Source organism: Lissotriton vulgaris, chromosome 12 (assembly GCF_964263255.1).
Source record: "Lissotriton vulgaris chromosome 12, aLisVul1.2, whole genome shotgun sequence".
Classification (NCBI taxonomy): Eukaryota; Metazoa; Chordata; class Amphibia; order Caudata; family Salamandridae; genus Lissotriton; species Lissotriton vulgaris.
The window spans coordinates 277,287,508-277,310,587 of NC_141700.1; the positions used below are offsets into that span (position 1 = coordinate 277,287,508).

The 23,080-nt window shown below is 43.8% G+C and overlaps 1 protein-coding gene across 1 annotated transcript in view; it reads left to right on the forward strand.

The window, feature by feature from the left end:
- Positions 1-23,080, forward strand: part of LOC147673955 (persulfide dioxygenase ETHE1, mitochondrial-like) — a 176,127-nt gene that overhangs the window by 64,783 nt on the left and 88,264 nt on the right. The window contains exon 2 of the mRNA XM_086945037.1: positions 14,340-14,484. Within this exon, the coding sequence (XP_086801163.1) occupies positions 14,340-14,484 (145 nt within the window). The remainder of the gene's footprint in view (positions 1-14,339; positions 14,485-23,080) is intronic.

The window sequence follows — 23,080 nt, forward strand, 5'->3', positions numbered from 1 at the left end:
AGAGAGAGAGAGACTCACAACAGATTTTTTCAGAGGTATGGTAGATACTCTACAATGAGCTGGTGTGGTATGATCAGAGGATGTCCCACTTATTCCTCAAAGCCTGAGGTAGGTCTCTAATAATGCCTTTCAGAGTCATGTTGAACCTCTCAACAAGCCTGTAGGTTTGTGGATGGTAAGGGTTGGAGAACTTGTAGGATACCCAACACTCCCTCCACATTGACTGCATATATGCAGACATGAAGTTTGTGACTCAGTCATACACAACTTCCATGGGTAAACCCACTTGGGTACAAATCCCCATTAGGGCCTTTGCCACGGCAGGTACAGTTATGATTTTAAGAGGGCTTGCTAGTGGCATGAACCAACAGAACCAGGATGAACCTGTTGCCTGAACCATTCTGGGGATCCATTGGCCCTACAATGTCGATGCACACTCTTTCAAAGGGTGTGCGAACGACAGGCAGTGGGTTAATGGGGTGCTTTAAGCCTCTGCCCTGTCTTCCCAATAGCCTAATAGGTCACACAGGTACTACAAAACGTATCTGAGGAAGTCTTGATCCTGGGTCAATAAAAGTGGGAGACAAGCCTTTCAAAGGTCTTGTCTTGGCCCAGAGTTTGTGCAAGGGGAATTTTGTGAACCAGCTCCAGTAGGAAGGCACTGAAGTAGTGGGCAGCCACCAGGGCCTGTGATGTCCCATAGACAGGTACTCAAGGATTGGATAGTCTCTCTGTGCCCTACAGAGCTCCTCCTTGGTGGGTCCTCCTTCTATATGCCATCCACAATGACAGGCAGGTCACCAAGGGGAGCATGCCCTCTGGAGTAGGCTTGGAGGGCTACCGGCGGTGCCCCATCCACCTCACTAGGAGTATACTCAATGGCTGATTTCCATGGCCAATGCCTTTCCCCTTCATAGCAGTTGGCTGGGCCATTGTTCCAAGCTATAGCCCTTTTTGACTCACATCCTGGTCAGCCATGGACCTTGTCATAGCATAGATCCAATCAGGTAATCCTAATATTTCCACATGAGCCTTGACCTCCACTTCCCTCCAGCTGGTGTGTTCAAGGTCATTACTGAACAAATAGTCCACATGCATAGCAGGGCTCACTGCAACTTTCAGAAGACCTGAAACCCCCCTGCCCCTCACTCAAATTGAATAAGGGCCACCCCAGTGGCCCTGTCTGTGGTCAGCCACCAATACTTGGTGGAATGCATTGGGAATTGCCTGTGTTGGGGGAGCAAGCTGACTCCTCACCATAGTCATAATGGATCATGTATCCCTCAGAGCCACCACACCTTGGCCATTGATGTTGACCCATTGCCCATACTTTGTAGTATTTGATGTCACATGGATTTTAGGAACCATCCCACTGTCACCCAGGGACACTGGGGTAACCCCACTAAACTCCCCCCATTAACTGGGACACACTCCTCTGCCAGCACTACACTAGTAATCCTGGGAATCTTTCCTCCATTGGAAGGTGGTGCTCTTTTTGTACACCGGGGATCCCCATTGTAGTGTCCATACTCGTAGCACTATAGCAATGAATGAACTTGGGCTGCTGAGTTTTGTCAGGGTAGTTTTTCTTGTGGTGGCCAGGTTTGGAATTAGAACCACACCCTTTCCCCTTTGAGTTGTTTTGGGAACCTTTAGAGAACTATGGGCCAGATGTAGGTAGGCTATTACCAGTCGGTAACGGCCGAAATCGGCCGTTACCGACCGGTAATAGGCTTTTTCTATGTAGGTGGTATATTTGCCGATTCGGTAAATAACGAATCTGTATTTACCGAATAATCATTTACCGATTCAGTATTTACCGAATCGGTAAATGAGATGTAGGAAGCACTGTAAAGAGTGTTTTTGTGCTTTAAGGATTCGTTATTTACCACCAAGTATTGGTTGGTGGTAAATAAGGAATTCCTGTGTAAATGCAAATCTGTGCATTAACACTTGTGCCATGTGACAGACATACATGCCCTTAGGGCATGTATGTATGCCACATGTGCACACCAGCACTATTCAGGGGTGCAAAAGGGTGTCAACGTGACACCCTGCCACCCTTGACTATTTTATTTTATTTTATTTTATTTTATGTTATTTGGAGAGCGCAACACTCATCCCGAGGGATATCAAGGCGCTGATAACCAAATTTGCTGGTAATTCCCTATTTTACCTCCAGGCCCAAAGGAATGAATGGCAATTACCGAATCTACTAAATACCGATTCGGTAATTACCGAATCTTAACGATTCGGTCATTTTTACCGAATTATTACCCACATAGGATTTACCGATTCTAAAATACCGAATCGGTAAAATTCGGTATTTTAGAATCGGTAAATCCTATTTACCTACATCTAGCCCTATGTCTTTTTGTCTCCCTCTACTACCAGTGGGAACCCTGACCACCCTTTTGGGAGTCCCTCAGATGCTTTCTTGGACACTCTGGTGCTGACCCAGATGTCACTCTCCTCAGCGAGCTTCCTTGGGTCAGAAAGCTTAATATGAATCAGGTGTTCGCACAGCTCTGTAAAACAAAGAACACGCATGTGCTCCTTTAAAATTAAGTTGCACAGCCCTGAATAATCATCTATTTTGCTGCCTCTCACCAGCCGTTCAGAGCCTTGCTAGCATAATCTAAGGGGTCCACTCAGCTCTGTGATGTGATATTGTGACTGGCCCTGAACCTCTATTGGTATTTCTCAGGTGGAATATATGATGTTACAACACATGCAGTTACAATGCATGCTTTTACAATGCAGTCTCTACATTGCAACTACCATTACATTGCATGATTTTACCTCGCATGCCATTACAACGCATTTTTAAAAACTACCATTACAACGCATTCCATTACAACACATACCATTACAACGCATACCATTACAATGCAAAATACTTTTAGGGCAACAGTAGGGTAAGTGTTGGATAGTGTGGGGATAAAAATTACTATTCCCACTCCAGTGAGTGCAACAGTAGGGTAAGTGTTGGATAGTGTAGGGGTAAAAATTACTATTCCCACTCCAGTGAGTGCAACAGTAGGGTAAGTGTTGGATAGTGTAGGGGTAACAATTACTATTCCCACTCCAGTGAATGCAACAGTAGGGAAAGTGTTGGATTGTGTAGGGGTAAAAATGACTACTCCCATGTACCCCAAAACCCATACCCACCCTAAAACAAAAAAGATCCATTACTTACCTTATAATGCGGTGTAATGGCATGCGTTGTATTGGTATGCGTTTTAATGGCATGCGTTGTAGTGACATGCGTTGTAATGGTATGCGTTGTAAATGCATGCCTTGTAGTGACATGCGTTGTAATGGCATGCATAGTAATGGCATGCGATGTAAAGGCAGTTGCGTTGCAACAGTTGTATTGTAAAGGTAGGTCCTTGTAATGACTACGTTGTAATGGATGTTTCCCCTCAGACGTCAGCCCAAACTTACAAACCAAGATGGCCTTCACTGCAGTTCAGTGTGTCAGGTCCTCCACCTCTAGTGTGAGAAGTATATCCTTCCCCACTGTGGGCATGTACTTCCATAGACTAATAGTAGTAGTAGAATGTATTTGTTGATTAATTAAAATCATTACAAACGGGAAAAGAAACACATGTAGCCTATAAAGATAAAAAAATCTTGAGTCATTTGGGCTTAGAGGTGCTAACCTGTTCCAAGTTTAATGCTTCAATAAGGGGGGTCGCCATCCTTAGGGATAAACGGCTTAGAATAGAAATTAACAAAACTGCCTGTGATAAGAATGGGAGGTGGGCCATAGTCCAATTAACTATTGAAAAAAGTAAACTGGTATTTTGTGTTGTCTACTGGTCAAATTTTGATGAGGCGTACGTATTTGATCAACTGAATAGGGAACTGTTGCAATGGTCAGGAGAATTGTTTATCATGGGGGACTTTAATTGCATAATGAATTATCAGATTGACACTACAAGGGGTAATTCCTTTCAACGAATGAGGAGAACACGGGCCGCCATTCTCGAGCTAGGGCGTTTGCATAATTTAAAAGACATTTGGCGTCATGCCTTTCCAACTGCGCCCGGCTACACATATTATTCGGCTCCTCATCGGCTCTGTTCCCCCATTGACATGATCTGGGCTTCTAATAGAATAGCAAGTACTAGTACCATCGAACTCTGTCCTAGAATTAATTCTGATCACAACCCAATATTACTATCATTTGATATTGAACAGAAATACACAGCACCTCGACATTTCTCCTTCCCTAGGCATTTATTTACTAATACTCTATTTATTTCACAACTGAAGGTGCACATCTCTGATTTTATTAAGTTTAATCTTGATTCTACTACATGTCTTATGGTATGGAACTCTTGCAAGGCAAGCATACGTGGGTTTACTCAGCAATTTCTTCTTCATCAGAACGTCAGCCCAAACTTACAAACCAAGATGGCCTTCACTGCAGTTCAGTATGTCAGGTCCTCCACCTCTAGTGTGAGAAGTATATCCTTCCCCACTGTGGGCATGTACTTCCATAGACTAATAGTAGTAGTAGAATGTATTTGTTGATTAATTAAAATCATTACAAACGGGAAAAGAAACACATGTAGCCTATAAAGATAAAAAAATCTTGAGTCATTTGGGCTTAGAGGTGCTAACCTGTTCCAAGTTTAATGCTTCAATAAGGGGGGTCGCCATCCTTAGGGATAAACGGCTTACAATAGAAATTAACAAAACTGCCTGTGATAAGAATGGGAGGTGGGCCATAGTCCAATTAACTATTGAAAAAAGTAAACTGGTATTTTGTGTTGTCTACTGGTCAAATTTTGATGAGGCGTACGTATTTGATCAACTGAATATGGAACTGTTGCAATGGTCAGGAGAATTGTTTATCATGGGGGACTTTAATTGCATAATGAATTATCAGATTGACACTACAAGGGGTAATTCCTTTCAACGAATGAGGAGAACACGGGCCGCCATTCTCGAGCTAGGGCGTTTGCATAATTTAAAAGACATTTGGCGTCATGCCTTTCCAACTGCGCCCGGCTACACATATTATTCGGCTCCTCATCGGCTCTGTTCCCCCATTGACATGATCTGGGCTTCTAATAGAATAGCAAGTACTAGTACCATCGAACTCTGTCCTAGAATTAATTCTGATCACAACCCAATATTACTATCATTTGATATTGAACAGAAATACACAGCACCTCGACATTTCTCCTTCCCTAGGCATTTATTTACTAATACTCTATTTATTTCACAACTGAAGGTGCACATCTCTGATTTTATTAAGTTTAATCTTGATTCTACTACATGTCTTATGGTATGGGACTCTTGCAAGGCAAGCATACGTGGGTTTACTCAGCAATTTCTTCAGAACTCAGAAAACCGCAAGAAAGACATAACCTTGGTAAATGACATTCTATCAGCAGAGTTATTATTGGCAGATGCCCTTCGCCTACGGACCATTAGCACAACTGAATTAGAACTGCGTCTAGGACAGCTTAAGTCAGCCATTAAAACCACCTTCTGGGAAAAAAGCAGCATAAAACTGCATGAAAATCAAATCACACAATATGAAAGTGGAGATAAAGTCGGGAAACTACTAGCTTTTAAAATAGCTGAGGAGAAAGCTAATACCTTGATTAAAAATTTGAAGGGCATTAATGACACTATAATCGACTAATCACTGCAAATACTAGAAGAATTTGTAACATTCTATAAAAAATTATATACTCCTGAGATTTTCCCTACAGCAACATCTATCCAGAATTATTTGGATCATTTCCTCGTTAGACCTAATTCCCTCGGGATGGACTCACTCTCTGCTCAATACAGTCAGCTTGAGATTAGACAAGCAATTTTTTCTTTGCCATCTGGGAAGGCGTCCGGCTAGGACCCTATCCCTGTGGAAATAAATAAGCTATGTGCTGAGGAACTTATACCACTCTTTTTTCAAGTTATTAATTTCATAGGGGATAGTAGGAAAGCCCCGAACTCCTGGAATAGGGTAAAATTATTATTTTTGTTTTAAAAAGGAAACCCCCGGATGATTGCGGCTCTTATCGCCCTATCTCTTTAATTAATGCAGACGCTAAAATTTTTGCAAAGGTACTGGCCATCCGACTAGCACCTTTTATACCAAAAATAGTCATAGTACACCAACATGGGTTTGTCATGGGCAGGGATACTACAGCACACATCACTATGGCGGTAACTGCCTTTGATATAGCGGAAAAGGAAACCTCCCCACTCAGTATGATCATGTTAGACGCAGAAAAGGCATTTGACCGAGTGGGGTGGGAGTACTTGTGGCTAGTCATGGGTGGGTTTGGCTTTGGGGGTAAATTCCTGAATTGGGCACAATCTTTATATGATAAACCTGAAGCCACAATCAACTATGCAGGCTTGACGTCAGCTCCTTTTTTTTATTACTCGTGGAACTCGCCAAGGGTGACCCTTATCACCTCTTTTATTTGCATTATCAATAGAGCCATTTCTCCAAGCACTACAACTTCAATCTGATATCATTCCTTTTAAATTTGGCCCGCATACACTAAAAATCACAGCTTACGCTGACGACATTGCTATCTACTCAACTGATATCGCAAAAGCTATGCAAGGCATTAAGGTAGAAGCAACCAGATTCGGGGATGTATCCGGATATAAATTAAACATAAATAAAACCCAAATAATTGGCAACTACAAACCGGGGAGTGCAATTATTGGATTATGTCAAACGGCCACCTATCTAGGGGTTAGGATCACTGCTCAAGTTAAGAATATAACGAAAATAAATTATGATGAATTAGTTAAAACTGCTAAAGCTTTATTAAAAAAGTGGCATAACCTACCCTTAAATATCATAGGCAGAATTAATCTGATACGTATGATAATACTACCAAAATTCCTTTACTTATTCCGCTCTATTCCTTTGGCTTTAGGTAACTTATTCTTTAGAAACTTGGAAGGTATCTTCAGTAGTTTTTTATGGGGATATCATAAAGCCCGCAGATCTATGACTCTCTTAAAAGGGACTATAGAAGCAGGAGGGCTGAACTTTCCGGATTTTAAATTATACTTTTGGTCCGCTTATGTTGGACGTATGAGATACTTAATTAATTCGGAAGGATCAGACAATCAACCTTACTTTTTAACGTTTATGTTCGATAAGGATGCTAAGTTTTTCCTTTGGAGGATTAACGACCCTAATTATTTTAAAAGAGTACGGTTCAAGACCGCAAGAGATTTGGTAAAAATCTGGCGCAATATACAGGCTTTTTGTAATTTGACTTTCTTTCACCCTAATTTAATTTTATGGGGAAATCCGGGCTTACCCGGGATATTTAACGATGGAGCCACCAATATATGGCGAGCGCACGGAATAAAAACACTCGGAGACTTATATGGCGCACAAGGGCTGTTGAGCTTTGAGAGCCTTAAAACAATATATAATGTTACTGATACTATGCGATACAAGTATATGCAAATATATGATTTCCTGATTCGAAAAATGCAGCTTCAGAGTATCTCAGAGCCCACTGTTATCTGGGAGAGTCTGTATTCTCAAAAGAATAAGTCCCAAATAAGTCACTGTTATAAACGCTTTATTACATACAGAGTTAGTGATTGTAGTATCTTGGTGGAGAAATGGAGTAGGATGCTAGGGAGTAATATTAGTTCAGCAGCTATCAACAGATCTTTGGGCAATATCCATAAAGTCGTTCTCTCTTCAAGTTTAAGATTGCAACAATTTAAGACAACTTGCATGCTCTATCACACCCCTGAAAGAATTTCTAAATGGGCTTCTAACAGTAGCTATACTGATAGAACTAAATGCCCCAAATGCTCGTCGGCTGCAGCAGACTTGGTGCATATGTTGTATACTTGCCCTAAGATATCTGAATTTTGGACATCGGTCAAGAATGTAATGAAATTAAAATTAGGATGTACATTTTCCCTGGATCCTGCTTTAGTGCTGCTTGATGTTAATATCGCGAACACTCCACATAAATCTATAATTACAATCATGCTATCATGCGCAAAACTTATAATCGCCCGCGCCTGGATTTCCCCTACACCCCCACACTTCATGGAATGGTGGTCATTACTTAATGAGATTCATTGTATGGAATCTACTCTGGCTAGGATTAGAGGTAGTAAGGCCTTGGTTAAATTTGATAAGATTTGGGGGTCTGTTATTTGCTGAAACGAATACTTATACAAGGCCTACTTAGCACATGAATATTGATTTATAATATTTGCCTGCAACATGAATTACACTTGATGTGTCTGGGTCTAATGAGAATTCATTTGTTATGCCATATTTATCCTGCCTATGATCTGAAATTCTTTTTTTTTCTTCTTCTTTCTCTAATTGTTAACTTCATGATATGTTTGTTTTTGATTACATTTCTTTCCTGTGCTGCTAATAAAAAATGTTTAAAAAAAAATACGAGAAAAGAAACCAAAAAAACAAACAAACAAATATACACAAAGCTATTAACATCCTTAAAATGATCCACCAATTATCGGTTGATAAATGACAGTTTGACAAAATATTAGAAACATGATATAAAAATAATTAAAATGAATTATACTTACTAAGGTGCCCTATGCTAGCAGCAAATACTATTTTAGCAGCATTTAATTAAAGTGACATGTGTTAGCAGCAGGTATTATGAATACAAATGTTTAGCTATTTTCCATTCTCAAGCAATAATAAAGTGCAATGTGCATCACTAGATTAGATTGTACTACTAGTACCCTAAGCTGGTATAACATTATACTTCAAACAGCTCTCCAGTTATTTTCCTAAGATATTTTACCGCAATATTCATTTACTTAGTCCATCAACTTTTTTGAACTTCTTTTCCACAATATTGATGAACTTAACAAAAAGATGAATAAGTTTAATATCGACCCCACTCAAACAGGTAATAATTGCATTCCTACATGTTCAAACTCCTAGTTCATTAAAAATCGGTTTAAGGATAGACTTCCGAGCGTCTGCCAAGGCTGGGCATAAAGTTACAATATGCATTAGGGTTTCCTCACTTAGCCCACAAAGCCTGCAAATATTTGATGACCATTTATTCTCCCATTTTGGAGTTCCATCTTTTGTCGAATATCTTCCCAACCTCAAGTGCATACATTTATTCTTAATCATAGGTCTTATATGATATGACAGATTGGGTTGGGGCGACAACCTACCAAAGGAGTTAGCAATTGACCAGAAATGTTTTTTTTTTCCTTAAGTCCTCCTTATCTGCTAAAGTCGTTAGTAATGCAGCCGTTTGATTCATTTCTTTCTTAAAAACTGTTTTACTCCTCATTTCATCTTCTAATTTTGAGCATTCAAAATTACATAGGCATTCATTTAAATACAGCAGCCAATTCTTCGAATAGTCACCTTCTGAAATTTCGAGCCAACACAGCTTTGCTAAAGACCCTTCCTCTGAACGGACTAATGATAATAAGGACTTTAGAAATAAAGATTGACGCGCCAGTAATTGGTTATCAATCCAAATTCCAATCCTTTATTGGCACGACTGATATATTTAGGGATCTTAAAAACTGTTTTATACGTCCTAATTTCTATATCGTCGAGCAGTTTTGCGTCTTTGCCCCTAAAGATGATGGAGCAATAGTCCAAAGATGGAATTAACTTTGCTCTCATCACCTTCATTAGATGTTCATAGTTAGGGCATGATAATTTGTCTCTCAATTTTCTAAAGGCAAGTGCGAGAGAGAAACCCCTGGCTTCAAGATTATTGGAATGCTGCCTAAATATCAGTCCGTCATCAAAAGTAATCCCTAGATATTTATATGATTTAACATTTTCAATTACCAGGCCGTTGATATTCCATTCTTTAATTCTCGGTTTCCCTTTTCCCAAAGTCATTATTTTTGTCTTTTTTATATTAATTGTTAGACCATTTTGTATGACATAAGAATTAAAAGAATCGATTAACCTTTTTAACCCTATAACTGTTTGGCTCATTAAAATGGTATCATCTGCATATTGCAGATATTTAATCTCTTTACCATAGATCGAAGGCGAATGCGAATTAATGTTTTTAAAATGAGCTGGCAGATCGGCCATAAAAAGATTAAAAAGGCAAGGAGCCAAAACACAGCATTGTTTCAATCCGACATTAGTAGCCAAACGACGGGTCATATGTTTTCCATCGCCATTTTTGATCTGCACCCAGGTGTCGGAGTATAAAAGTATAATCCTTTTTAGTAGAGTTTCCGATATACCCCAATTCCTTAGCTTCCACCAAAGAGTATTTTGCGGCACAGAATCAAAAGCGGCTTTTAGATAAAAAAAACACACATATAATCTTTGCATCCTAGTTTTGTCTCTCTCACCTAATAATGTTAATAAAATCAAATTAGTATGAGTTGATTCACCCTTTCTAAAGCCAGTTTGAAAGTTAGGAATCAGCTCCTCTTTTGTGGCCCAAGCCTCTAACTCATCCAACACTTCCATAGACTACCACCCAATGACTTCTCTTCGACCTTATGCACTTTTAGAGCCACTTCATAGGTAGCAAACCACTTGTCTATGTCATACCCTACCACATAGCTGGGCACCAAATCCTTTGGGATTCTGACTTTGAATTCACATGAAGACACTGAAGATATGCTGCTACCATGGCTGGACCCTCCTTGCAGTGCTTTCAGGTCCAGCTCTCTAAGGTTTAGCTTGTGGGTTAGTCTCCTCTCCTCTAGAGTCAACCTCCTTTTTTCTGGAGCTTTGTCTTTCTCAATCTGGGCAAACTTCTCTGCCTGCTCCAATTTCATTTTGGCAATCCCTATTTTTGCTCTCTCTCCTTTTTCTCCTGAGATGGGATATTCATATTTCAGGATGAATTCCCTCACCCACCATAGGTGACATGCTTCATCATCGGGAACCTCTTCGCACTGTGGTACCTAGTCATGGTGCTGAATACAACTCTTTCACTTCGAGAGAGGTGGACAACTGAAACTTTCAGAGGTATGGTTGATACTGTACAATGAGCTAATGTAGTATGGTAAGAGGATGTCCCACTTATTCCTCAAGGCCGCAGGTAGACCTCTAATTATGCCTTTCAGGGTCTTGTTGAACCTCTAAACTAGCCAATTGATTTGTGGATGGTAAGGGGTGTAGAACTTGTAGTTTACCCCACACTCGTTCACATTGACTACAAATATGCAGACATGAAGTTTGTGCCCCTGTCGGATAAAAATTCCTTGGGGAACCCTACTTCGGTAAAAATCCCCATTAGGGCCTTTGCCACTGCAGGTGCAGTTATGTTCTCAGAGGTCTTGCCTCTGGATACCTAGTGGCATGAACCACCAGAACCAGAATGAACCAGTTGCCTGGAGCAGTCTGCAGATCCATAGGCACTACAATGTTGAAGCTCACCCTCTCAAAGGGTGCACCAACGACAGGCAGTGGGTTAAGGGGGGCTTTAAGCCTCTGTTAAGTCTTCTCACCATGCCACTGGAGTCAAGCTAATCTGCCTGATGAGGGGGTGATTCCCCAAAGTCGGTTCCAGTATGCTTGTTTCTGGTCCAGGGAGGACCTCGCTTGGCAGCTGTGGCTGCACTGTTTACGCAAGGAACTGGGGTGGCTTGGTGAACAAAAGAACAATGGATTTAACCCAGATCTCTACACTGAAGGTACATGTTTGATTTGTTCAGCTTTCTGTCCATCAATTGTTTGTGCCCTAAGAGGAATGGGTATTCACAGACATGGGTCCCATGCTTGCTGTGGTAATGAATTCAGGCTAGCGTGGCTGATGGGGCGGAAATCGGTCCCAGGATGCTTGTTTCAGGTCCATGGAGGACCTGGACAGTTGCCATGAGGAGAAGAGCCAAGATTTATTTGCATATTGCTGGGTCCAAACAGTGGTGGCATGGTGAGCAAAATAATGATGGATATAACCCAGATCTCTTGACTGGGGGGGGATTTTGATTTGTTCTGTATTTCATCCATCATTTCTGTGTCCTCACTTTCTAAAAGAGGCATTTCTAAAACAGGAATGTTTAAATCCAACTTCACCAATAAAGAGGATTTATCATTACCATTACAAAGATGTAAAACAAGAAGTAACTACTCCATTATGATCAGGAAATACTACTTAAATGTATATAAGGGAATTCCCGATGCTTACCTTTGAGAGGAGTAGGTCTCACAGTAGTGAAAAGCAAATTTAGCTGTTTGTCAACACCAGGATATACAAAATATAAAAGTGCATGACCTAACTTTTACTTACATCGCATCCTGCCCTTAGGGTTACCTAGGGCCTACCTTAGGGATGACTTATCTTTATTAAAAGGGGAGTTTAAGGTATGGCAAGGAGTTTTAAATGGCAAGTCGAAGTGGCAGTAAACTGCACACACAGACAGTACAATGGCAGGCCTGAGACAGGTTTGAAAGGCTACTTCCAAGTGTGGCAAAATCAGTGCTGCAAGCTCACTAGCAACATTTAACTTACAGTCCCTGGGAATATGGTATACCACTTTACAAGGGACTTATAGGTAAATCAAATATTCTAATCATGTATACACCAACTACACATATTTTGGGTAAAAACGCACATCCACTTTAGCACTGGTCAACAGTAGTAAAGTGCTTAGAATCCTAAGGCAGCCAAAAAGATTCAGCAAAACGTGGAGGTCACAAGCTAAAAAGTTTGGGGGGAAACTATTCTAAGGATGACAGCTCTAACAGTTCCTATATCAAACACGTGCTCCATCTTCAGATTTGGCCTGATCCAGTGTGACCAGATAGACCCCGCTTTCGCACTTTAAGCTTCTAAACACTATTTTTACAGATATACTGCACTTTTTTTTACACCGAAAATTATTTTTGGCTTTCGTCAATTGTTTTTTTGAACAGAGCGGTACAGGAATTTGCAAAGCCAAAACACTGGCGGCCAAAGCATACCTGTTGGTTTTGCCAATCCTGGTTTATAATGAAACCAGATTCTAATGCTCCAAAACCAATGCAATCTGCAGAGGACTGAGTCCTTTCACTCTTTTTAGCCACCATTACCTGCCTAATGTGGCCCCTTGCTCAACTTGCTTGGTCCCATTTCTTATAATCTGAGTGAAAATAAATACGATAATCAAATATCAACTCCCCAGGAAATCTCCAGTGTAAAGAAATTCAAGACATTAAACCAGTCACTTTCATAGCTAGCTCCAATACTCAGGAGCTGTGTGTCCGAGGGTCTTAGGGCCCAATTACGAGTTTGACGGTGTGGGAGCGGGCTGCCACCGCCCCGCTCCCACACTGCCAAACAGAGCCTTTGGTCGCCAGCCAGATTACGTGTTTCCTCGCAGTCTGGTAGGTGGGTCTTTAGCGTTCCCATGGTGTTGCCTTTCAAACAGACACTGCAATGGGAACGTCAAAGCCCGTTCCTGCATGACATGAACTGTGAAGTTCATGCTGTGCAGGAAAGGGGGTGCATGCAGACAGGGGGGCACACTATGTGTCCCCCCCCCCCTGCATGCATCCCAAGGGCCTGAGAAAAGAGGGAGCCCAGTAGGACCCCATTTGTTGCCTCTCTGCCACCCTTTCAAATGTGGTCTCACCGCAGAGGTGAGGAAACTGGTAATATGCTTGCTGTTGCCTCAGCAGACCCGCCAAGCATATTGCTGGCTCAAGATCGCCGCACCACCACCAGTGATCATTGATCTCTGGCAGCTGCTGTGGTGCCAAGGAGGACCAAGACCACCAAACCCTGGTTCGACGGTCCCCGACTGCCACCTCACCTCCACAGCGACTTTGGCGGTCCGATGAAATGTCAAACTCATAATTAAGCCCTTAGATTGAATCCCAACCAGCTATCCTTCTAGAGAACCCTGAGAAAAAACTTTGATTAGGATCATATCTAATAGATTCATTCTCCTCCTTCCACAGTCCTAACTTCAGCTCCATCTCCTCTTTCAGTTGTTATTATTCTTATTGTTTATTTGACCAAAGACTAGTGTTCCCTGTAATTGTTTGGGTTCATGCGAAGCACTTCGTTACCTCTGTGGCCAAGTTATTATTATGAAATACAATTAAATAAAAATACACAATCAAATCCCTAACTACTGACTTCTAGTAAAAGGCATTCCTGTTTTGAAGCTCATTTTAAGACTGCAATACAAGAAAAGGAAGTCTATGTATACACCATACAAATTCCTAGTTTAAAGAACTTTAAAAAGATCATGTGCACGGAAGAAAATAATTTAAACTACAGGACTCCTGGTAGGTGCCCTTGTATATTAAAGACTGAAACAAGTGTCGAAGCTTGTACTCTTATAGTGTAGAGGAGAGAGCAAGTTCAAAGTATAATTTCTTGTCAATTTCTCTGCAGCTCTTCGAGCTGAAAAGCTCTACATATACTTATCTTCTTGCTGATGCTGAGACCAAGCAGGCGGTCATCATAGATCCTGTTTTGGAGACGGCGGACAGAGATGTACGGTTGATCCAACAGCTGGGGTTGAAGCTGCTCTATGCAGGTAAGAGGATGTGGCGTCAACTATCAACACCATCTGGAAATGTTCTGGAAATGTGTAAGTAGTAACCCTGATAGGCTTCATGGGGTTCACCAAGGAGACATATCAGGAACAGAAGGTAGCCCTCCGTTCCCCCTGATGGACTTTCCTGTACTGCATGTGGATGTCCTAAAACATTTTACATGAGGAAAAATCCTAATATGAGATCAGTGCCTAAAAGGGGCAGGTTCTGTTTCCTAGCGCCCAACAATAAAGCAGCTGAGGACCTGCAATAAAATGTAGATAAATACCATCTTGTGATGAAATGACATAAGAAACTTCTAGGAGGTTTCAAAACACGTTTGGTTAAATTGGATAAAAAAAATCGAAAATAGAATTACAGTCAGCTGGTGCCCACATCTTCTAGTGTTACTCCATCATTTGATATTGAAAAATAATATACCTTCCTCACTGGTTGACTAATCAGGTTATAGTTTGAATTACATATGCTATTAGTGTTTGAGAGAACGTAACCAGGGAGGAAGTGCCCACAAGACCTTCTTCGGTCTTGCAGGGTTTGCACTGGGTTAACAAACATTTTCAAAACATAAGTAGGTTGCAGGCAATTTTACCTTGTTGTAACATGGGCTTCGAATAATACTAAGCTTTGACCAACGTTACAGGCCTAATGTAGTAACAGATGCACCATTTGCTGAAACATTTCCAATACAAGCTTCAGGCATTACCTTCGACTATAATGGAACTTTTAAATACTATAAGTAAACCAACCGATGTTACAGCCAGGTATGCTTGCTAATGCGCCATTTGCCACACCATTACATCCGCTCTACCCCCTCCTTGTGCTCATGCATGAGAGTCGCCTATTCCTTTCCCAGATCCAAGATCACCAGAACATTGGTTTCCTTTCTGACCCCGATTCATTGCAGACTGGCTACACCAGTGAAGAACCAGCCAGTTAATAGAGTATTGGATCCCAGAGACCCTGTAGATTTGTTGGCGGAGCATTGTGATACATGCAACTATGATTGCATGCTGTCTGTCATTGCTGCTTGCAGCACCATTTGCACTAGCTCCCAATCACAATCTGCAGTTGACACAGTGTAATTCCCAGCATGTTTACATCCCCATGACCAGCCTTGACCTCCTAGCTAGCAGTCCATTTGTTTGTTGGGTCCAAGTTTCACCATCATCCACCAGCATCCAGAATTCTGCCTCCCTCAGCATATCTTTTCTGCTCACAACATGGTCCAAAAACTCAGGGTCCAGCCCACCATTATCACGTGCCACCCAGGGGTCCAAATCATCTATGTACACAACCCTTTTTATGTCAACAAGCGTTACTTTGGGAATAGGAGTGTATGCAAGGGTAAAACTAAAGAAGGGACTGTCTCAGTATTTTATGTATGCAGTGGCACTGTAAACAGCTGCTTTATACCTAACTCTGTTCTTCCAGGAACCTAGAATAATTTGATGTTAACTTTTCTGTAGGGAACTTTTGCATCCCCCCAGCTCCCCCTGCTCCACCCACCAGAAAGATACGGTGGTGAGCCCCGATGGCCCAGACCTGAGCCTAGCAGTGGGGGAAGGCTGCAGGCCTGAAAGCCCCCCATCCGCAGAAAATCCTAAATGGTACAGCACTTGGAACAAAACACGGTAACCACAATAGTACCTCGGGGTTAGCAGGGCTGGATGGACTGCACAACAACTGCACTCATAGTCATCGCGGATTCTCGCACCGCCCTCCAGCAGGACATTGCGCAAGTGGCAACGGGATTGGGCCTGCTGCGAGCTGACCACTCGAAACTATCTGATCCGGTGAAACAAGTGGAAAACAAGATCTAGAAGATTGACCCCGCGCAGACCGCGCTGATGGCGAACGCTCTGGACCGAATAACGGAATAACGGTGCTGGAACGGCGGGCAGAAGACGCGGAAGGCAGAAATAGGCGGAACAACATCCGAGTGGTGGGGTTGCCGGAAAAGATAGAAGGGTCGGACATGGTGAGCTACCTGGAAACTTGGTTTAAAACGGTGGTGGCCCCTGAGGGATTGTCGTTTTCTACACCCTGGAACGAGCACACCGCGTCCCTGCTAGACCTCCGCTGCGGGGACGCTCCCCACGGCCGGTGGTGGCGCGGCTGCTACATTTTAGGGACCGTGACTTGCTCCTTCAGAGGGCTCCTAGGGATGGCCCTTTCCAGGTTGAGAATAGCAGTGTTACTCTATTCCCAGATTATTCACTCGACACTCAGCGACGCTGCATGTCCTTCCAGGCTGTTAAGAAAGAATTGCGTGCAGAGGGGATTCAGTATTGTTTGTTCTTTCCGGCCAAGTTGCGCATGGCGCTGGATGGGAAAACCTGTTTCCATGACACACCAGAGGAAGTGTGGGCCTGGCTAGAGTCCTACAAGGCTGGCAAAGACGATCGGGAAGTGGAAGTGCAGGAGTTGGCTAGAGACTCCCAGCCTCGCAGGTCGCAACGAATACGGCGCCGACAGCGGGGTTTACGGAAGCCATCGACCTCGCAGACGGCAGCAGAGCGCAGGAGAGTACTGAACGCAGGGACGGCGATCTCTGGAGAATTGCTGAGAACCTCGACAACGGGCTCGGACCTGGGAAGTGACAAGGGCCACTCGGAGGCGGAATCCTTTGCATCGGACAGTGCACATTTGCCGCTGGTTACGCCTGGAACGGCGGACGAACTGTTAGATGAGTAGACTTTGTACTATTCTTGGGATTGGGAGTTTTGCTGTGGCTAGATCTACTGCAATGGTTATCTCCGTTGTGGGGTTCCTGTGGTGCACTGGATGTGTGGAAGACTGAGACTTTGGACCGATTTTGAATAAAGTGGGGAAGGCAATAGTAAAGGCGGGGGGTTCCGGGGGGGACTACATTTATGGGGGGACCTGGGGCGGACAATGGTTGCGATTGTGATCACTCAAAGGTTATTTGCTGGGCTCTATCCATCCCCCACCGGATGGTACCAGTTATATTGCTTTAGCTTTGCCTGAGGCGAGACGTTGGGGTAGTTTGGATGGGATTCACTATGTTGGTGCCTGTTCTTGGGGGGAGGGTGCTGTAGTGGGCGGGGTGGGGTTGTTGGGGGATGGGGTTGTTTTGTTTGGTGATCACTGCTTGCCGGCGCGACTAATTGAAATTGTGGCGCTCTTGAGTATTGTGCATCTGTACTGTGGGCCCGTAACCTGGCAACCAGGGGGGGGAGGAAAGATTTGTGTGTTTTTTGCAATGCCGTTATGGGTCCGTTACCTGATGTGAAATGTGTGACCTGGAATGTTCGGGGATTGCACTCCATGCAGCGTAGATACAAAGTTCACTCCTATTTGGCATGTAGGGGCGCACAGATACCCTTCCTACAGGAGACTCACTTGACTAGGACAGAGGGGCTGGCGCTGCAGCGCAGATGGCGAGGGCAGCTCTATTACACCACATACTCAGCCTTTGCACGGGGCATTGATTTGGATTAGGGCGGGGGTCCCCTTTCAGGTGATTGATCAACTAGTAGACTCTGAGGGCCTCTATGTTGTGGTTAGGGGATGCCTTTATGGGCGGGAGGTGACCCTCTGCATTATTTATGCCCCTAATGTGGAACAGGCGCCCTTCCTGGAGGCTTTATCTGCCGCCCTTGCGGATTATTTTACGAATCCAGTATTGATGGGGGGAGAATTTAACTCAGTTGTGGATGTGACCATGGACAGATCCCATCCTCCGTTGTCCACAGCTCCGGCTCATAAACTAGCCAAGGTTAGGGCCCAATGGCAAGATAACTGGGGATTTATTGATGTTTGGCGAGCCCAGCACCCGGACGATAGAGATTATTCGTACTTCTCGGCTTTGCACGATTTGCATGTGCGGCTAGACTTGATTCTTTGTAGTACTGGCCTGGTATTATTGGCGGTCGGCAGTGAGTACTTATCACGCACCATATCGAATCATAATCCGTTGTTGGTGAGTTTCTGTTGGGTTGCTGAGCTTCCTATGGTACCGACCTGGAGGTTCCGCCCGGAGATGCTGGAGGACCAGGCCTTTCGCACGGAGCTGGGGGATGGGGTGGAGCAATACTTTGCGGAGAATGCAGGCACCGCCACGACGACGGCCCTGGAATGGGATGCCTTTAAAGTGGTGGTCCGCGGGATCTGTATTGAAAGTGGGTGGGAGTAAGGAAGCTGCTCCTACAGGAAATTGATGCGAATGAACTGGCCCTAAGGGAGGCTGAGAGAGCTCACTCTGCTGGCTCTGAGACGCGCAACACAGTACAGTCCCGAAAGGAGGCGGTAGCGGTATTAGTGGGGCGCTTACAGTGCTTTGATCATAGAGCTTACTTGGCTCGTGCACATGCAGAAAGGGATAAGGTGGGCACACTACTGGCTTGGCTGGCTGACCCCGCTCCTAGATGAGTACCCATTTTGGCATTAACCTCGTCCTCGGGACGTTTGGAATATACACAACATCAAATAAATGACCGATTTCGGTCTTTTTATGCGGGTCTCTACACCAGCCAATTACAGTCTGGGTAGGTGGACGTTCAAGCGTTTTTGGAGGAACTGGAGCTGCCTACAATTGAGGAGGAGGAAGCCGAGGCCCTCGGTCAGGACGTTACGTTAGCCGAAATTCGCTGCGCCATTAAGCAATTGGCCCACAATAAAACTCCGGAAAGCGATGGACTGCCTATCGAATTCTATCTGATGTATATTGACCTCCTGGCTCCCAGACTACTGGCGATGTACAAGGAGGCTAGACGGCGGGGGGTACTGCCGACCTCCACTAAGGAGGCTATTATTGTTCCTCTCCTCAAACGAGGGAAACCTCCGACTGATCCAACCGCATACAAGCCCCTATCTAAGCTCACCACTGATTATAAGATATTGAGCCGAGTACTGGCCACTCGACTCCTCCCCTTTATGACACGGTTGGTTCATTCTGATCAAGCCAGCTTTATCCCAACTCGCAACACCGCCAGCAGCATACATCGGTTGATAGGAATATTGGATGGAGACTGTGGAGTGGAAGGGCAGGCGATGGTCCTTTCAGTTGACATTGCTAAGGCGTTCGACAGCCTGGAATGGCCCTATTTGTTCTCAATCATGAAAGCATTCGAACTCGGAGCCGGATATGTCCGTTGGACTGACATATTGTACTCGTCTGCGACCGCTAGGGTTTGAGTCAGCAGAGTTGTTTCCTCCTCTTACCCTGTGGGGCGGGCACCAGACAGGGCTGCCCGCTTTCCCCACTGCTGTTCGCCCTTGCGGTGGAGCCATTGGCGGCGCACGCTAGGATGGGGGGGGCATTCCAAGGCTTGCGACTTAACAACCAGTTGCACTATATCTCACTGTATGCAGACGACTTCCTGTTGTTTCTGAGAGACGCGGGGGAGGCCCTGGAGGGGGCGCGCTCCCTCCTCGCTTGTTTCGGAAACATCTCAGGACTGCGGGTCAACTGGGCGAAGACTTGCGTATTCCCGATGACTAGAGCATGCGACCCGCCCACATTGCCGCCTGATCTGGCGTGGGAACATAGGTGTCTCCCCTATTTAGGGACACATGTGCACCATGCTCAGGAGGATCTCCTTGAAGCCAATATTGGCAGAGCGTTGAGGGGCCTGAGGGGTAGCATGCGGTTCTGGGGGACTCTGCCTCTGTCGGTGGCGGGTCGCGTGGCGCTGCTGAAGATGGTGGTGCTTCCTCGACTCTTGTATTTCTCCTGGACCCTACCAATACGGATAACTGTTGCTTTTTTCCGACAACTCCGTTCTGCGGTGGGGAGTTTTATCTGGGGCGCAGGGAGACGCAGAGTAGCGCTGGATACCCTGATGCGCCGTGAGCTGAAGGGGGCCTTGCCGTCCCACATTTTGAATTGTACTATTTAGCTGCGCAATTCCAGCACCTGACTCAGGCAGTGGCATTGGAGTTTTGAGGGCCTGAAAGGGAGTCTGCACGGCACGTTTTGTCCTTTGTGGTCCTACAGTAGCGACTTCGGACTACTGATTTGTCGATGGTGGAGGGTACCCTGAGGTATTGTTGGAAACGATTCCATAATAAAATCGGGGTGCAGCGACCATACACTCCCGAAATACCGCTGGGCATGTGCACGGCATTGCCGCATGGTGGGGATTGGTCTGCCTTCGCGGAATGGGAGGAGCTGGGCCTACAGATGGTGGGTGACCTGTATGCAGATGGCGTGTTAGTACCCTATAATACGTTGCAGGAGACTTTTGGTCTCCCGCGCGGCCATTTCCTGATGCACGCGGCGCTGGTCACCGCTATCCAGAGGCATTGGGGCACTGGCCTCTCAGAGCCGCCAACAAGTGGAGCGTGCCAAAACATGGTAATGGCAGCGGGCACGTATAAAGCGGTTACATGTTTGTATGAACGTATGCTGGGAGAGGGGCTGAACCCGTCGCAGAAGGTACGAGAGCAATGGGCGACGTACTTAGATAAAGAAATACCCGACACGGCCTGGTTGCAAATAATTAAACGAGCATGAAAGAGCACCAGGAATGCTATACTCCAGTTGATCCAATATTTTATACTCCACAGGGCATACCTTACGCCGGCTAAAATGAACCAATATTTCCGAGTAGACACCGCACTATGCCCCCGGTGTAGACTACAGGGTGCGGACTTGAGCCATATGTTGTGGGATTGCCCGCAGCTGGGTACATACTGGAAAGAGATTACTGATTTGCTTTATAGAATAACCGGGTGACAGATTACTCTGGATAAGGGGCCTTGCCTGTTACACTGGCTTCCACACACTAGCAAAAATAAGTTGTCTAGCAAATTTGTAGACCTAGGATTCATTCTGGCCAAGAGGAAGATTACAACTCACTGGAAGGCGGTGGTAGACCCTAGCTACGCTAGATAGAAGGCGGCATTGCTTGTGTGGGCGAGCAGCGAGAGTTCAGTTAGATTGCAGCAGGCTCATAGATCCCATAATGACAGGGCGCTAGAAATGGCACGGGCTTGGGAGGCGCTGGTGATAGAGCTACGGGCATCAGAACTAGATACTGAATCAGACTCCAGCGCGCTGACAGAGGATTGGAACCAATAGATGATCTCCTCTAGGCATGGGCGGGGGCAGTGTGTGAGAGGATTCCCGACTTTCGTGGTAGTCACGATATTTCAAGGTATTGTTGATGTGATAGCGTGTACACACTCTGCACACTAGGGTAGTATTTTGCTAGCATTTACTCTTTTGGTTGCAGCGCCGGCGGCAGGGGGGGGGGGTAGGGGTAGCTAGACAGAAAGGGTGGACCTGCATATGGTGTTGAATGATGATCTAGAGCCCAGAACTTCCATCATGGCGGACTAATAAATGACGGGGGCTTGGCATTGCAGCGGTAGGCCTGGTACTGGGACATTGCGACATTGATCAGACTTACGTAACTAATTTGTTGGACTGCTGGAATAACGTCAATGTTTCCTTCATTACTTCATGTTGGGCTCTATGTACTTATAATGGTCCTTCCCTATGTCTGTTTTGTGTTTTAAAACAATAAAAAGATTTAAATAAAAAAAAAATAAGGCTAGGATTGAAGCTGGGGCCAGTGATGAGGCTACCAAGGTTCAAACAATGGGACCACATAGGACTCTCCTTATTAGAGGACGTCTGGGATGCGAAAGGCATAGTGCCATTTGACCACCTTAAAACAGAATATGAAATGGCTCCCACACAAATATTTAAATACCTCCAACTGCGTCACAATCTACAAGGAATAACCGACAGAATAACGACCAACAGAATATCGACCTACAGAAACATAGACGCTGGAATATCGAAGGCAAGTATATCGACACCCTATCTACAACATGGTAAGTACAAAAATATCAAAACCAAAATATCGATGTTACAAATATCGTAATTAAAAATATCAGTTTTTTTCTGTTAAAAAAAAAGTGTAAAATAAAGTATAAAATAATTATACATAAAATAAACATAGTTAAAAATATTTCATAATGTTTAAAACTAATAAATAATACATATATAATAATAAAACATTCATATACATAAAATATGTAATATATACGTACTTAATAATACGTTTTAATAATTATTTTAATTACTTATAAATTATTTAAAAATACTATAAATTACAAATACATATACACACATAAAAAAATAACATACATAAAAAGTAAATAATTATGTTTAATAAATTAAAAAAATTAAATATACTTTCAATATTTTTAAAATTAATTAAATACTTCATTATTTTAAATAATAAAAAAAATATTAAATAGATAAATAAATCAAACTACTATTTAAAGGCCAAAAAAAAACTACAGTAATGAAAACATTGGATAGCGTAGGACATAAAATTACTATTCCCACTCCAGAGAGTGCAACAATAGGGAAAGCGTTGGATAGCGTAGGTGTAAAAATTATTATTTCCACTCCAGAGAGTGCAACAGTAGGGAAAGCGTTGGATAGCGGGTGTGTAAAAATTACTATTCTCACTTCAGTGAGAGCAACAGTAAGCAAAGCGTTGGATAGCGTAGGGGTAAAAAATTACTATTCCTGCTCCAAAGAGACCAACAGTAGGGAAAGCGTTGGATAGCGGGAATGTAAAAATTACTCTTCCC